Source organism: Heterocephalus glaber, unplaced genomic scaffold (genome assembly GCF_053883595.1).
Source record: "Heterocephalus glaber isolate CG9 unplaced genomic scaffold, H.glaber_assembly_v1.0 deba00001479, whole genome shotgun sequence".
In the NCBI taxonomy this organism is placed as follows: domain Eukaryota; kingdom Metazoa; phylum Chordata; class Mammalia; order Rodentia; family Bathyergidae; genus Heterocephalus; species Heterocephalus glaber.
Genome location: NW_028258316.1, coordinates 9,811,740 through 9,829,183, shown reverse-complemented (window position 1 = coordinate 9,829,183; position 17,444 = coordinate 9,811,740). Strand labels below are relative to the sequence as shown.

Genomic DNA, 17,444 nt, shown 5'->3' with positions numbered 1-17,444 from the left:
ATTGAAGGCTCGGGCTCTTCTACACAGTCTTCAAAGTCTCTCTCCTGTGTTCAGGCAGATCTCAGTGTCCTTAGCGAGACACTGGCCCATGATTTCTCAGTTAACCCCACACAGGAAAGGATGTTGTAATGTTTCTTCCAGAACTCTTTAAGGGTGAAATCTGTATCTTAGACCATCTGGAAGCATAAGTGGCCAGTATTCAGGTCATAACTCAAGACTGGTTGTAAGTTAAAACTAAAATTCTGTTTGTAACCCAAGTTGTTCATATGTCAGGCTGGTTGTAACTCAGGGGTCCACTGTATAAGAGCCTGGCTGTGATCGTTAAGCTATGTATTAAAGAATTTGCAAATGTTAAACAGGGCCACTGTTCTCATTATTTTTAGTTTTGGAAAATAAAGTTATTTCTCATCTAAAAAGGTTATTGATATTACCACTTAATGGGTATATTTAAATGAATTAATATTAAGCTGCTTTTTGAGTTTTAATTTCTATTATGATAAATAGCAATAGATAAAAGCTTTTACATCAGTAATTTTTAAGGACATAAAAGAGTTCTGAGATCAGGATTTTGAGAATCAGTGGGTCTGTGGTCTCTGCATTAACCATAATGGCATTTAGCCACGAGAAGTAATAAGCATATGTGGGCTGGGTTGCAGCTCAGTGGTGAGTGCTTGCCTCACATGTGTGAGGCCTTGAATTTAATCCTAAGCACCACACACACATGAAGAAAAAGTAATAGGAACATGGATGGTAGATCCCTTAAGTATAATGAAAATTTATGTGTGAAGATAAAAATATGAATTTGAAATAATCAGAATTTGATATTTATTAGTTTCATTTTCTCCTGGTCTGCCTTCAAGTCCTGGTTGATCAAAAAAGGAGAACTGTTGACAAATGTTAGACTCTCCCCACTTCACTCTGGCTGAGTTCTGGGTTAGTCTCACAGCTTGCCCTCCTGTTCTAGGTGCCCATCAGCTGACCTCCCCTCCTTCTCAGTCAGAGTCTCTGCTCGCCATGTTTGATCCACTGTCTTCACATGAAGGTAAGCTGGTGAAATAGAAGGGAAACCAGATCCTTTGTTAATGCCTTCATTAAGTGGTAAGTTGGCTACAAAGCTTTATGTGTTGCAGGGGCTTCTGCAGTGGTAAGGCCAAAGGTTCACTATGCCAGGCCATCACATCCACCCCCAGACCCTCCAATCTTGGAAGGAGCAGTGGGAGGAAATGAGGCCAGGTTGCCCAACTTTGGTTCCCACGTTTTAACTCCAGCGGAAATGGAAGCATTCAAGCAAAGGCATTCTTACCCTGAGAGACTGGTTCGCAGCAGGAGCTCTGATATAGTATCTTCTGTCCGGCGACCCATGAGTGACCCCAGCTGGAACCGACGTCCAGGGACTGAAGAGCGAGAACTCCCTCAAGCTGCAGCCATTGGTGCTACTTCTTTGGTGGCTGCACCTCACTCATCATCTTCATCCCCTAGCAAGGACTCCTCAAGAGGAGAGGTATGGGACCCAGGCCATGGAGAATTTGCTCAGTGTTCTGTCTGCTGGGTTCTCTGGATGTTGGAAATGAACATGCACTGTGTAAATCCAGAGTTAATGATGGGCTATAGTCCTGATTGAAGATGATCTGTCCGTCAGTCTAGTATGTCCACCACCATAACCATTAGGAAACCTGTACAGCCTTTGTTTTGTAATAATTCTATCTTGCATACGTATGACACTTTTTAAAAAACTTATCTCCAAGCAATTTTGTATTTAAATGAATCCCCCCCCCCCAGCAGTAGAGATTGAACTTAGTGCCTTTGCATTGAACTACATCCTCTGCCCTGTAAATTTTTTTCGTATTTTGAGATAGGGTATTGGCAGGTCACTAAGTTGCCCAGGCTGGGCTCAAACTTGCCATCCTACTGCCTCCCCAGTTACTGGGTTTACAGGTGTGGGCCAGTACATCCAACTTTATCTGCATTTAAAACTCACATTATCCCTCTGAGATGGTTAGAGGAAGAATTATTTTTTATTTTGAAAGTCATAAAGTTACCAGAAAAGTTGGAAGTACAATAGAAAAACTCTTCTTTCCCATTTGAGAATAAGGTGCCAACCTGATGCTGTCTCTCTTGCCTCTGAAACCTTTAGTATCAGACATTTCTCCAAGGAGCCCTGGTTCCTTTTAATGAACAATAGCTTTTAGAAGTTGAGATGAATCAGTGCTCATCACTGTAGGTGTGTTGCTGTTTCTGGAACCTCTCAGTGGACAGAGCTGGGAAGTGTGAGCATGTGTGGATTTGTACACATTTACCTGTGTTCATTTCCATGTCTTTCTTTCTCTTTAGATATAGAGAACCACAAACACACTGATGTGTTCAGTTCCAGTCTAGAAGCAAGAGTTTGTCTCTCTCCCTTTCCATATTTGTAATTCCCTCCTCTAACAGTGAGAACCTTGCTTTAATTGTTACCTAAGCATCCAGTTAGTTGGTCTGTGTATGATCATTTTCCCTGCCCTGCTGGTGACTCTTGCTGGCACAGAGGCCTCCACTTGGGGTCTGATTATCCTTTCACATGGGTATTCCTAGAGAAGGTATTTTTAATCCTAGTTTTCTAGATGAAAAAATTAAATTTAAGAGATTTGTCTAACTTGATAGGTTAAAAAAGGAGTTACAGTCTTTTCTCTTTGGCATGATAAAGTGGATAATAACTGTGTACTGTAATCATGTTCAAAACCTTTGCTGTTGGTCAGGTCTGGGTTTGAATCTCAGCTGTGCTAGGCTGCATAGTTTGGAGAAAATGGGGAGATAACCGCGATTAATTTGGTATTTCTTATCTATGAAAAGAGCTTAATAATAAGACCTACCTGCTAAGGCTACTGTGAGGATTAAATGAAATACAAATATATATATATATATATATATGTGTGTATATATATATATATATAGAGAGAGAGAGAGAGAGAGAGAGAGAGAGAGAGAGATGGATGGATGGATGTCTTTATGCCCAGAACTTGGCACACAGTAGACACTTTATTTTATTATGAATACCACTGCTGCTATCTCTACTGCTCTAGAGTTTATTTGTGCTGCATTTTTCTCATGTTTTGTTTATGTGTGTTTTGTTTTGTTTGTGCTAGGGATTAAACCCAGAGCTTTGCACATGCTAACCACATACTTTACCAGTGAGCTACATCTCCATCCCCTCCATAAATATTTTTGAGTACTTCCTATACACCAGCGTCTGTGTTAATCTTTTGGTTTATCAACAGTAATGAGATACAGTCTGATGCTGGAAAGATATACTCCCCTGTTCCAGAAGTTGCCTGCGTGGTGATCAGAGCAGTTTTACTTGAAGGCAAATAGGACGGGTGTTTGTATTTCACAGACTTACTGAAATCCTTTTCATATAATTTATCTTGCTTCTCAACTCCAAATAAAGCATCAAACTTTTTCTACAGACTGAAGATCGCAAAGATAGTGATGATGAGAAATCAGACAGGAACAGACCTTGGTGGAGAAAACGTTTTGTTTCAGCCATGCCTAAAGGTAATTTTTATAAAATTTTGGAATGCCGTCATAGTAAGAAGCAGCAAAGTTGCACAATCTCTTTCAAAGAGCCAATATCTCAACTCCTTTATGAGGCTTCTGGCTTCAGTTTCTACTGTTTTGAGAGTGTAGAAAATGGTTTCACTCAGAAGAATGCTAAGGCAGAGCTTTAGAAATGTTCTTGTTCTTTGCAGGAAGTAGTAGCAGTTCAAAAATGGAAGTCGTCATGCTAGTCACTCTGTTTAAATATCATACACCATTCAAGTTAAACATACAGTACTTTTTTTGTTTTGTTTTGTTTTGTTTTTTTGGTACCGGGGATCGATCTTGGGTCCTTGCGCTTGCGCAGCAGGTGGCAAAACTACTGAGCTACATCCCCAGCCAAACATACAGTACTTTTGACACATGTATTGCTGTCAATTATTGTAGGAAAATGGGATACTGTTGGTAATTTAACATTGAAAATTCATCATTCCTGGAATAAACTGAAGCTTTTTATGTCTGTTTATTTATGTTTATACCTTAAGTATTAGTGAGTGTTTATTTTGGGAGGTAGTTGTATAAAATTGCTTGCTCTTTTGGTGAATAGCCTGGTATCATTTGAGTTGGTGAGAGCCTCTCTTTCTGAGAGGAGAGATTATCCAAAAGCTAAGGACCTCTTCCACAGGCCTCCCAAAGCGCTGTGGCGCTCAGGTACTGAAGAGAGATGCCTTCCTGCCATACTGAAGCCTGTGTGATAGGGAGACAAGAACGAGGCAGGACTCTTTTGTTGCTTTGTTTTGAAACAGGGTCTTGCTCCATAGACCAGACTGGCCTCGAATTTGTGATCCTTGAGGCAGGAGGTTTGAATGTGCTGTTTTTGAGAAGAGGCAGTGGTTTTGATTTGGTCCTAATGAATCCCTGTTAAATCATTCTTCTTATGGCAAATGATTCCAGAACAGATTGTGAAAGTTTCTTTAAGAACCTTTCAGTGGTATTTTTAGAACAATTATCAGGCAACACTTGGGATTTCTTAGCTTTTAAATTTTTCAGCCTCCTTTCACTTAGAAATGTTGGCACACCAATTAACTTCCGAGTAGTGCAGTATGTTATATATCACACTACTGACTTTATTTAATTTCCAGCTCCTATACCATTTAGAAAGAAAGAAAAACAAGAAAAAGACAAAGATGATCTGGGGCCTGACAGATTCTCAACACTCACAGGTTTGTAGACCATGGACTTCCTGGCTCCTTCATTCCCAGAGCACATATTTCATAACACTTTTTCTTGGGTACCATAAGCGTTGCCTTTTTAGAAGAGTTTGTCTGTGTGTGTACAGTGGGGAGTATGTTCTTCATAGCTCTGTGGCTTCCATTTGGTGGGCACAGTGACTCTCAGTATGCTCTTCCTGCTGACTGCCACCACCATCGTCATCCTCATTTCATAACTTTGGCTTATGATGAGGCCCTGATCCTGAGCCTCTAGGTAAACCCTCCAACTTGCCATTTAGTGGGATGATGACACAGTGCTTGTGGGAGAGTATGGTGATGGTTTTAGTGCTGTGCATGGCATATTTTTGGATCATTGGTTGAACAGTTTTCTCTAACACTGATCATAGAATTCGAAATTTATTTTCATCTGTAGTTTTTGTTTATTCAGGATCACAAATGAAATCATTTTACCTGATCATTTTCCTTTTTTCATGATAAAGTGTTCAAACAATGTCATAAGTGTCAATCATTATAATAAAAGTTTTATAAACTTTACTAATTTCTTACAGCTTGAACCACTGTAACATTGCTGCTGACCCAAGGAAAATACAGCCAGGGATTAGGTCCTTACCTTAGGGATTAGATCTTCCCTTGCCACATTATAAACAAGGAAAGAGTTGGAGAGGTGGTGTTAACAACCCAATCTTGAGTTTGATAGCTGCATATTGTTGCCTAGATGCTGTAGAGCAACTAGAGGGAAGTTCACTTCTCACCTCTTTTTTTCATATTTGATTTTAAAGTATGTTATCCTACTATACTACTGGGTTAAAGTAAATGTTTTTAATTAAAAAATGGGATAGATTTCAAATAAACATCCTTCTCAGAGTTCAGCATGGTATTATATAGGTAGCATCCTATTTAAATGCATATTGTTCTAACATCCAGCTGGATATATTTAGGTGTCTCCATGTCCTGTCTAGCTGTTCATATTTAGGTGTATCTCCACGCTCCAGCAATACATCCCTGCTGTTTGATATGGTGACTTCCCTGGAATAAAGGGTTTTAAACAGCAGAGGTGTGCATAAGGCCACACTTCTGCTAAGAGCAGCTCAGTCTGCCCTGTTACTCAGTCAGCAAATACTGGCTAACCATCTGACTCATGCCAGGCACTGTGCTAAGTGTTGTTGGTACTAATGCATCTAATGCAAATCACACATGACCTCCATTTGTCAGGACTTTCCCATGTGGTTGGGGAAGATTTGGAAAGACATTATATCTTTGGCAAGGTATTTATATATCCTTTCCATGTTTCTCGTTCCTACTGTTAGATGAACACCAGCGTATACTAACTGAATTACTCTGGGTGAAATCACTTTTGTACTTAAAATTAACAGCTTGGGAGAAATTATAAATTACTGAGTTTGGGCAGTATGTTCTTGAGTTTTGAAGCTGAAACTAGAAGCTGAATAGTTTTTTTATAAAGTAATTCATTTTCTTTGGGTATGGTTTAAGCAGTTAAGGTTATCTACTGGTGCAGAAATATCTACCCAGTCCTAATTAATAATCCACTGAAAGTTATCACTAAATGACTCTAAAATGTTAGGAAAGGACATATCCTAACAGTCTGGCCATAATCCTACCACCCCAGCTACTGTGTTTTTCATGTTTTATGCCAGTGTTTTTCCTATTTTTTGAGACAGAGTCTTGCTTTGTAGTGCAGGCTTTCCTTGAGCTCACTATATAGCCCTGGCTAGCCTCGATCTCAAGGCGATCCTCCTGCCTCAGCCTCCCAAATGCTGGGATTACAGGTGTGTACCACCATGCCCAGCTTTTTTTTTTAACCATATTTTTACATTGTGGTGATTTCATGACTGAATTAGATGATGTATGTAATTTTGTATTCTTTTTTGGGGGGGGGTGGTACTAGGGATCAAGTCAAGGGCCTTATGCATACTAGACAAGCACTGTACCACTGAGCCATAAACCCCCCAGCCTTTTTTATTTAATTTTGAGACAGGTTCTCATTAAGTTGTCCAGGCTGGCCTGAAAGTTACAATCCTCTTGCCTCAGCCTCCCAAGTAGCTGGGATTACAAGTACGTACCACCACACCTAGCACTTTGTATTCTTTTACCATGTGTTATTTTATAAACCTCTCCCAATTTCTACTAGGCATAGTTGAATTTTAAATCATTTTTATTGCCTATAATCTGGTTCTACTACAGTGTAAACTTACTATTGGATATTTAAATTATTTCTCATTTTTTACTATGGAAAGTGTTCACAGTTTTGTATATATAGCATTTTTTTGTTTTAATTATTTATCCGGAATAATTTAAGAATGATGTTAAGAATACTGTTAATATATAATTTTATGGTTCACAGTGTTTACCCAAATTATATTTTCCCTTTTTTAGACTCCTCATCAGCACTCAAAATCTAGTCCCAAAAAAGTGCTTTCCCTCCAAAACAAGATTCTGTGATGATAAAGATTTTTATCAGTTTACATTTGGAAAAAGATCAGTTTGTATTAGGAATCGCTTATCATTGATTCAAATACTGTTTTAGCAAAAGTCTTCAATTACTTGGAAATCCTCTCCTGCTGTAGTTAAATATAAGTTTACAGAGACATGAATGTTAAATACTTGTTTCGTGGAAACAAAAGAAGAGCCTGTGAGCATATTGCTTCACTTCTCTGTGGCTTGGTTTGCTGTGCTGTCAAATGGGTTAATAGTATCTTCTCTAGTTGTTTGTTGATTGAGGTAGTCCACATAAGTGCTTAGCACAGTTCCTGGCATATGATAGATACTCAATAAATTTTGATGTGATTTTAGAATGTTTTAAAAACAGGATTCTACCAGATGTAGCCTCGTTGGTTACCTGTTAGTCTAGATCTGTCAGAAGTTTCTGCTTCATGAGGAAACTATTTTGTCCTGTAAATCTATTGCATTTCTCTGCTTTGACAGCCCAGTTAATTAATGACTACCATTTTAGACTCCAGGATAACATTTTTGAAGTGCTGATTCTGTTGGTGAGAAAACAGTCCTGTCAGTAAACAGCTGCACTGTGGTTGTGGTAATCTTGTCTCTGTGCATCCTAGCTCCAGTTCCAGCACCCCCAGAAGCCTAGATTCTCTAGGAGTGCCTCTGACCCTTTGGCCATTGCATGCACAAAAGCACTCTGTCCTGGCAGCTGCACTGTCGTGGTGAGATCTAGGGAGACAGAATGAGTATCTGGGGCTTTCAGATGTCGTATAGAGAAAGATTCATGAAGAAAGAATGAAGAAAGGCATTTGTTCATCAAAAAAGGGCTTAAGTCTAAGTTTGAATAGTTCTTTTTTCTCCTTCAGCATGGAGATGTCTGACTAAATGAAATCTTCATATAAAAATGCATTGTTGGAAGTTCTGTTGGCGTGAATTGCTAATAGTAGTGATTTGAGTGTAAGCGTTTAGAAACCTGTCATCCATTCAGTCTACACTGAACTTGAGCACTGTTATGGAAAATTCTGGTGATGATGAGAAGGTGGAGCAACTCCTAATTTTTCTGCTTTGACAAAACTCATAGACCTAGACATGAGATGAGTAGGCAGCTGCATGGTGCCTCTTAACATTGAGATATGTGCTCTTTTTGAGTTTCACCTCCTAATCCGCCTTTGGGATTACGCTACTGGTGTCATACTAACATCAGAATCGGCACAAAGCCAGGGAGCTGATTCTCGCTTTTCTTTCCCCTGCAGATGATCCCAGCCCTAGGCTCAGCACACAAGCTCAGGTCGCCGAGGATATTTTGGACAAATACCGGAATGCCATTAAAAGGTCCAGCCCCAGTGATGGAGCAATGGCAAACTATGAAAGTGCAGGTGATCATCATGCTAAAGATTTGAATAGTAATTTTTTTATTATAGTGACAAAGATAATCTGAATTTAAGTAATCTTTAAAAAGAAAGAATAGGGGGCTGGGGATGTAGCTCAATGGCACCGTGCCTGCCTCACAAGCACAAGGTCCTGAGTTCTATCCCCAGTACTGCAAAAAAAAAAAAAAAATTAAAAATTAAAAAATAAAAAGAAAGAATGACTAGGAGAATCAGAATATTATTTCAAAATTACACATTTTATAACCAAATTAGATTACAATGTCTCTCCTTGCACTCTCCCACTAAGCCTGGGCACTCCCATAGAGCTGCCATCCCATGAGTCTGGTGTGACTGCTCAGCAGGAATGGTGCATGCTTTAGTAGGAGGGGATTCTTTTTTGCTGTCCTCAGAATGTAATTTCATGTGGTTTACATACTCTGGACATAGCTGAAGCAGTAGACTCCCAGGACAGGTTATCCACTGTTACTTGGTATTTAGTTTTAAAGGATTCTATTTGCCTTACAGTGGAATATCAAATAGCTGCCAGAAAACTATGGTACAGTCCTCAAGGTTAATTAAAGGGAAACAGAAGTGTGTAAAATCATTAGTAGTATGCTGCATATATTTGTACATGTGTGTTCATAGTATGTTCTGGAAGAATGTTCAGCAAACTGGTAACGTGTTGGCTCTAAAGGGTATGAGAGGAGAGGAGAGTTTACAGAGTTGAAAAATAATACAGTGGACCCTTGACTTACAAACTCAGTTTGTTCTCAAGGGCTGGTTGTAACTCTAGTTGGTCAGTTGAAGGCTCTGGCTCTTCTACAGAGCCTTCAAAGTCTCTCTCCTGTACACAGGCAGATCTGAGTCCTTAGACACTGGCCCAGGATTTCTCAGTTAACCCCACACAGGAAAGGATGTTGTAATGTTCCTTCCAGAACTCTTTGAGACCATGTGGAACCACAAGCTGCTGGCATTCGAGTTGTAACTCAAGACTTTGGTCATAAGTTAAAACTAAAATTCTAGTTGTAACCCAAGTTGTTCGTTTGCCAGACCAGTCGTAACTCAGGGGTCCACTGTACAGTGAAGGTTTGTATACCATCAGTATAGACTTGCTCAGTTATTAACATTTTGCCCCATTTTTTGTTTTTTCATGAAGCATTTGAAATTGTCTTCTAAGACTAAGGGCAGTTTCCTATGTAAACACAGTATCTTTAGGGCCAAGGATTTAGCTCAGTGGTGCCACCACTTGCCTCGCAAGCACAAGGTCCTGAGTTCGATCTCTGGTACCAAACCAAACCAAACCAAAACACAGTTATCTTTATTACATTCAGGAACTTTCTGTTTCTTTTTATTTTATACATGTGTGTATTATCTATTCTTAATTAATTAAAAATATAACAGCTGTGAGAGCCACAGACCCGGCCTTGACTGCGTTTCTGAGGTTCATTCTTGGATGCCAGGGAGGGCTGTGGTGAGCAGAATCAGGAGACCCAAGTGCTTGGTCTGCCTAAGCCATTGGCTACCCACAACATTTAGATGAGATTGGGTGTGTTCAGGGTGTTATAGCCATAGACACCATGGGACGTAGAGCAAGGGATTTTCTGACTGGGCAGGAGTCTAATGTCTATAAAATGACAATATTGTGCAAAATAATTTTTTTTTTTGGTACTGGGGATCGAACTCAGGACCTTGCACTTGCGAGGCAGGCTCAGTGCCACTGAGCTAAATTTCCGGCCCGCAAAATGATTTTTGAGATCTCTTTTAGTTCGTGGTTCAGTGATTCTGATGACGGAATATTAGCTTTATTCACATTTTCACTCTTTGAGGTTAAGAGTGGGATAACAGGTAAAATCATTCTCCACAGGTGCTCTCTTGATACATTATCATTGCTATGAATAACTTGGTTAAATGTTTGGTTTGTTTTCTTTTTCTTTTTGGTACTGGGGATTGAACTCAAGACCTTGCACTTTTGAGGCAGGCGGCAGCACCACTGAGCTAAATCCCCAGCCCTTGGTTTGTTTTCTTTCTCTGTATTTTCCCTCAAAGAACTCTTAATGCAAAACAATGCTTACATGTGGTTGAGTTGCTCTGAATATCTCCTAGTACCAGAATATTTCAAATTAACCTGGTTATCCTTTCCTTGGGGGATGGATTTTGTTCAGAGATCATGGGTGATGGTGAAAGTGCACATGATTCTCCTCGTGATGAAACGCTACAGAACATCTCAGCTGATGATCTCCCAGACTCTGCGAGCCAAGCAGCCCATCCTCAGGATTCAGCTTTCTCTTACAGGTATTTATTTTATAGGACTTTTGGGTTTGGACCTTTTCATCATCATTACAGTCACAATTCACTAAGTCACTTAATAAATGTATAAAACATACAGATAAGAATGAAATGCTGCCGGGGATGTAGCTGAGTGGTGCCATGCCTGCCTCGAAAGCACGAGGTCCCAAGTTTGATCCCCGGTACCAGAAAAAACCCCAAAATGCTATTTACTAAGAACACTTGCTTCACTTGTGGATATCATTTATCAAAGGCATTAATTCAGGGATTTAAAAGCTTCATTTGCTCAAAGGATCCACATAATTGGTTTAAGTGAAACAAGTTGCAGTGCCCCTGCCTATACAAAGCCACTGCTGGTGTGAGACACAGCTGTGGAGGACACAGGTGGTTAGGAATCATCCTGCACCGGGATCAACACAGTGACAGAATCATCTGCTGTCCCAGTAAACCTCCTGGAGCCCTCTTTTTGCCTTCCACTCTGTTCTTGGGTAGGCCTCAATTTCTGTCAGGGCTGGAGAAAAAAAATGACTTCCAGATCAGGAAATGTTTGCCTTTGTTTGACAAGGAACCTCTGCTTCCCAGACAAGGAGTGCCTGCTTTAATACCCCTGTTAAAGAGTATAATGACATGCCCATTATCCAGATCCATTTTGACTTCTTCCAGTTATTTCAAAGCAAACTCTAAATAGCATATCATTTTATTTATAAATATTTTGAAACAAATTTTTTTCCTACAGTAATTTTTTTTTTTTTTTTTTTTGGTATCAGGCATCAAATTGGGGACCTTGCACTTGTGAGGCAGGCTCTGGAACCAGTGAGCTAAATCCCCAGCCCTCCTGCAGTAAAATTAAGGAAGGGTAGCCAACAGAATTTTTATTTTCAGCCACATTTTATTTTCCTAAATTAATCAAGTGACTTCACCATTATGTATATCATAAGATTTTTGAAACTGGGTATTTTTTAAAAAATTCTTTTATTGGTACATTTTTAGGTATACAGTACCTTTACATTTATCATTGGGTGCTTGTACCTGTACATGATGTATCTTGGTTCTTATTTTTTTCCCCATTACCTGTCCACCCTTCACCCCCTCCATCCTTCCCTATTTACATAGATTTCGTTTCCATTTTTTTTCTTTTCTCATAATTTTTCCTTTCCCTTCTTTCCTTTCCCCTTCCCCTCCCACCACTCCTACACCTTTGAAACTGGGTGTTATATTTAATCAGCTTAATTTCTAAATTAGTCATCAGAAGAAATCCAATAGGGAAAGACTCAGAGCTGGCCATGAGGTGGACAGGTGATAGCCTGTAGAGGAGGCACACTCTCTGGCCTTTCTCAAAGCTGCTCACTGTCCTTTCTTTGGATGGCCCATTTGGACATTCTGCTCCATGCCCATGGGCTCAAAAAGGACCACAGGCTCTATTGCTGTAGAGGGTGGCCCTTACCTTAGGAGAACTTTGCCACTCTGTGGGAATAGGTGCTTCAGCAGTTGGAAGTTAAAAAGAATCCAATTTCAGCTCAACACGAAAAACTTCCAAGTGTCAGAACAATAGAAAGAGCTGCTTGGCAGGGGTGAGTTTGTCTTGTGGCAGGACCACCATTTCTCAAGAGATATAGTAGGTGTTCTCAGTTCAGGGGGTGGGTGGCACAAATGATTTCTGTGTCCCTTCTAACCCTGGTATATATTCTGTCCTGATTCTCTTCCATGCCTGTTGTACATTTCAGCACATGATGGGAGGTCAGAAAGGACTTGATTCTGGTGGCAGTAAAGAGTGGTTCCTTGTCTCAGAGCACTTTTATAACCTTGTTCTCCGTGCAATTAGAAGCCTGTTGTTTGAGGTGTCAGTAAGATAAAGATTGACTTCTTTTAAATGGACATCTGAAACATTGAAGTTGTGAGGTAGCATATTAATCTATACCATAAATATTCATAAAATAAGACTATTTCTGGCTGCTGTCGCTCTGTGGTAGAACACATGCTTATCATGCACGAGGCCTTAGGTTTGATCCCCAGCAACACATGCACGTGCACACACACACACACACACCACAAATGACCATGCCTGGATTTAAAAAAGTAATATATTCTTTATTCACTTTTCAGAGATGCAAAAAAGAAACTGAGACTTGCTCTTTGCTCTGCGGATTCTGTTGCCTTCCCAGTACTGACTCATTCAACAAGGAACGGGTTACCAGACCATACAGACCCAGAAGGCAAGTTGCTGCAGTTTAGTTTTCTGTTTATATTTACACTTGAACCATACAGCATTGCCACTATTTAGCTGTTCGGCCGCACAGACATTCCATGATTGAACCATCTCTCTTTTCTTTCGGTACTAGGCATTGAACCCAGGGCTTTACACATGTTAGGCAAGCACTTTACCACTGAACTATCCCTATTTTGTTTTTGTTTTTTTATTTTGAGACAGAGTCTTGCTAAGTTCCTGGGCTGGCCTCCAGTTTGAGGTCCTCTGGCTCAGCTTTCTGAGCAGCTGGATTATAGGCAAGTGCTGCCATGGCCAGATGAATCAACTTAATACATTTATGTTAGTGTCATGTAGTTATTAAGGGCATTTTTGAGTACTGATGGTTTATTAAAGTGGTTGCTAAATGGGAGTGGCAATACTGATTAATCCACATGATACATGACACAATACAACTAATAACCCAAATGCTCACAGGTTGCAATTTATGTAAGCCCACAGAAATTCTCAATAATAACAATTTTTTTTTATTTAGACAATGAAATTGTTTGCTTCTTAAAAGTTCAAATAGCTGAAGCAATTAATTTACAAGATAAGAACTTAATGGCCCAACTTCAAGAAACAATGCGTTGTGTGTGCAGATTTGATAATAGGACTTGTAGGAAACTACTGGCATCCATCGCTGAGGACTACAGGTAATGCACACAGCCTGTTCAGCTCCTGGACCTGACTTTCAGCTGCAGTGTTTTCCTTTTGGTTCTTTTTTCAGAAATGAATCTAGGCTTACTACAAAGTTTGTGGCTACGGGCCGGGGATTTAGCTCAGTGGTTTTGCCACCTGCTGCGCAAGCGCAAGGACCGGAGTTCGATCCCCGGTACCAAAAAAAAAAGTTTGTGGCTGTGTTTACCTGAATGTAGATTTCTAAGCAATACGTCCCAGAAATTTTATGTGAGCCATTCTCACTAATAGAAAAATACAATTTATTTCAGCTTTCTACAAAAGCAGGTGGAGAGGTTTATCTCGATTGTGAGACCAGGGTAAATATGTTCTCACTTTCGTTTTTTTTAGGGGTGTCAGGAAAGACTACTCCAGAGAGGCAGGAGTAGCCCTAGAACTTGTTACCTAGTTTTGGCTGCCAGCCCCATGCTCATGGTTATGGGAAGAGTAACTGAGATTTCCAGACAGTGCAGCAGCTTTGAGGCTGAGGGGATGATTGTTTTAATGCTACCTTTACACTGTAAGCAGACAATTGGTGAGGGCTGTTTAATGGGCTTGTGTGTATCACTGTGTTTTGGGGGGTTTTTTTAGCAGTCAGTTCCTGCTAAATATGAGATCCTACCAGTGTGGAGACCATGCTTCAATATAAGGTGGGCCAAGTATGTGAAGGGGCTTAGACATTTAGTGAGTTGTGTAGCTAACTGGCCCACTAGCTATTTCGGATCACAGACTTGCTAGGAGCATGAACAGTCCCCAAGACACTTCACTGTGACCGATATGCCAATTTGCAAAACCAGACTCAGTGAAAGTAAATTAAAAAAAAAAAATCAAGACTCAGGGTCACCAAAGAAAGTGTGTACTTTACATGTCTCCTCCTGCAAGGCATTTTTCCTTTTAGGAAACGAGCCCCATATATTGCATATCTCACTCGCTGTCGACAAGGGCTGCAGACCACACAGGCTCACCTGGAGAGGCTCTTGCAAAGGGTTTTGCGGGACAAAGAGGTGGCCAATCGATATTTTACCACTGTCTGTGTGAGATTACTGCTTGAGAGCAAAGAAAAGAAGATTAGGGAATTCATTCAAGGTAACTAAATACTTTTTTTTTTTTTGGTACCGGGGGTTGAACTCGGATCGCTGCGCTTGCGAGGCAGGCTGCGGAACCAACTAAATACCTTTTAATAAAGCCTCTTGCCCTCCCCTACGCAGCACCTTTGAGGCTGCTAGTTTATCGTGAAGACTGACTGAGCAAGGGGCTGCTGCTGGACCGGGTGGCACGAGGGTGGACATTGTGGGGCTGCCTCCCCATCCTCGCCCCCACGGGCATGCGCGGAGGGTGCCAGAGCGTGAAGGCATGAGGTAGAGACGGTGGAGGGAGCCAAAGCCGTGGGTTCTCCTGGCGGGGGTAGGGTGGAGGTGGGGTTGGGGGTGGGGTAGGCAGCGGCCCGGGGAGTTTGTCCTCGACAGCGCGGTCCTGTTTCCCACTGTGCAGCGGCCCGCGGGACCATAACTGCTTAATTCATATATTTAATCCCCGTCTGAAAAGATTTGAAACTATTCTTGAAGGGCTGTTTGGACATTATTAAAATACCTTTTTTTATTAATAAATTTTATTGTATCCCATTCACCCCCTTACAGACCCTCCCCTCCCAATGTACAAAAGCTTTGTTTCCTTTTTTTTTTTTTTTTTTCCTATTTTCACTTTTTTTCTTGTCCCTTCCTTCCTTTCTCCCTCCCACGTTTCTGATTGGATTTTAGATGAAAATTGTTCTTTTGCTTGAGAAAGAGATCAAGTAAAGGGATACTTGTCTGCTTTGGGAGCTGGGCAAGAAGCTTTGCTTAAATAAAAGCAAGTAATGAAGCCCCTCTTCAGCCATATGTTTATTGGGAAGAATGTGAAATTTTGTTCTGTTTTGCTCTCCTAGTTTGTGTAAATAATTGCACGCCATAGAAAAGCTCCTTAAATAGTTCTTTTATGGATTTTTTAAAGTGTAAAATTGATTTAAATTTACTGTTGTGAAAAGAGATGACCACAGACTTTTAGGATTTAAAAAAAAAATTTATTTTTAAAAATTTATGCCACATTTTTGAATTAGTGCATATTGGTTGTACAGATTAACCTTTTGTTTTGGCAGATTTGTACATGCACATAACATCCTTTAATCCTTTTACCCTGTTACCCCCTTTGCCTCACCTTTCCTCCTAGTTTTTATATTTTGAGGGGGAATTTTAATGTATATAATGTATTTTTATCATTTATTCCCCTCATTTATGGGTTCTTAATAATTAAATTTTGATGTCAAATCTCTAAATTGCATTTTTTCCTCAGATTAATTATCTAATTTTAAAATCAGGGAAGTTGGTAAAATTTTGCGTCCACACAATTTTTCCCATTTTTAATCACAAGTACATAGTATAATAGTGTGTATATATATATCCCCAGTATGGGGGATTGAACTCAGGACCTTGAGCTTGCCAGGCAGGTGTGGCACCACTGAGCTACATCCCTAGCACCAATACATTTTTTACAACAAACTCCTTGCACTTAAATGTTTACAGATTTCTTACTTTGTCAGGTTTTAATGATTTGGCTGCATAGTCTCTAAAACACTCAAACATTCTTGGCTTTAAGAGCGACTGAAATTGTGCCTCTCCACTGGTCCCTTTTGTCCATGACGAATATATTCCACGATCCCCAGAGGACACCTGAGACTGGATGGTACTAAGCTGTTTGCTATGCTGATAACTCAGGTGGTTCACGTCCTGGCTGGCTGGAGCAGAGTTTCCTTCATGCTACTCAGAATGGCATACAATTTAAAACTTAGGAATTGTATATTTCTAGAGTTTCAGTACTTTCAGATTAAGAACAACTGAAACTGTTCGTACGGGTGTGTGATTTTATGTACCCATTTATGTAAGATTTCAAATGAAGTGATTTTAAATCATTCTTGTAATTTTTTAAAAGATTATTCAAATGGTATATTTTAAAGATTATTATTTTGGATTGGAGACTTTCAGAAACTCACAGCAGCTGATGACAAAACTGCTCAGGTAGAAGATTTCCTGCAGTTTCTTTATGGTGCAATGGCCCAGGATGTCATATGGCAAAATGCCAGTGAAGAACAGCTTCAGGATGCTCAGCTGGCCATTGAACGAAGTGTGATGAATCGGATTTTCAAGCTTGCTTTCTACCCTAACCAGGATGGGGATATACTTCGTGACCAGTAAGTGCACCTGTGTTGAGTGTGTGTGTTGGACCACATGGAATGTAGCAAGTAGCCCCGTACTTAAGCAAGTGGGTGTTTAGTATCTGATAGCAAAGAAAATGTATAAGATACCATTTTTCTCTCATCAGAGCCACATGATAAAAGAGAATGACAACACCTGTTTTTCAGAGCTGTAGGCAGTCAGACTAGAGATGAATTGTTAAGGACTTTTTGGAAGGCACTGTTGTGTGCCGTGCCTCAGATGTTCTTCCCTGCCTTTGTGTGATGAACTCTTACATTCACATCCCTTCCCTGGGAAGCAACCTGCTTAAATCCCCTCAGGGCTCTCTTAGGCCTAGTACCTTTCTTTAGCACTTGCACAGTTGCCATTTCCCATTTGTTTGAATCAGTTTCTCAGTGCAGCACTGCTGACATTTGGGACCAGATAATTCTTTGTT

The 17,444-nt window shown here is 40.2% G+C and overlaps 1 protein-coding gene across 17 annotated transcripts in view; it reads left to right on the top strand.

Annotated features, from left to right (window-relative positions):
- Gapvd1 (GTPase activating protein and VPS9 domains 1) overlaps positions 1-17,444 on the top strand; it is a 90,262-nt gene that overhangs the window by 65,142 nt on the left and 7,676 nt on the right. For 14 of the 17 annotated variants that reach the window (XM_021262070.2, XM_087183212.1, XM_087183216.1 and 11 more), the window contains 10 exons: positions 965-1,042; positions 1,131-1,501; positions 3,444-3,531; positions 4,656-4,736; positions 8,459-8,581; positions 10,738-10,867; positions 12,965-13,074; positions 13,600-13,759; positions 14,680-14,867; positions 16,791-17,004. In XM_021262070.2, coding sequence (XP_021117729.2) covers positions 965-1,042; positions 1,131-1,501; positions 3,444-3,531; positions 4,656-4,736; positions 8,459-8,581; positions 10,738-10,867; positions 12,965-13,074; positions 13,600-13,759; positions 14,680-14,867; positions 16,791-17,004 — 1,543 coding nt within the window. The remainder of the gene's footprint in view (positions 1-964; positions 1,043-1,130; positions 1,502-3,443; positions 3,532-4,655; positions 4,737-8,458; positions 8,582-10,737; positions 10,868-12,964; positions 13,075-13,599; positions 13,760-14,679; positions 14,868-16,790; positions 17,005-17,444) is intronic. The other 3 variants (XM_021262072.2, XM_087183214.1, XM_087183209.1) reach the window with 1 other exon arrangement.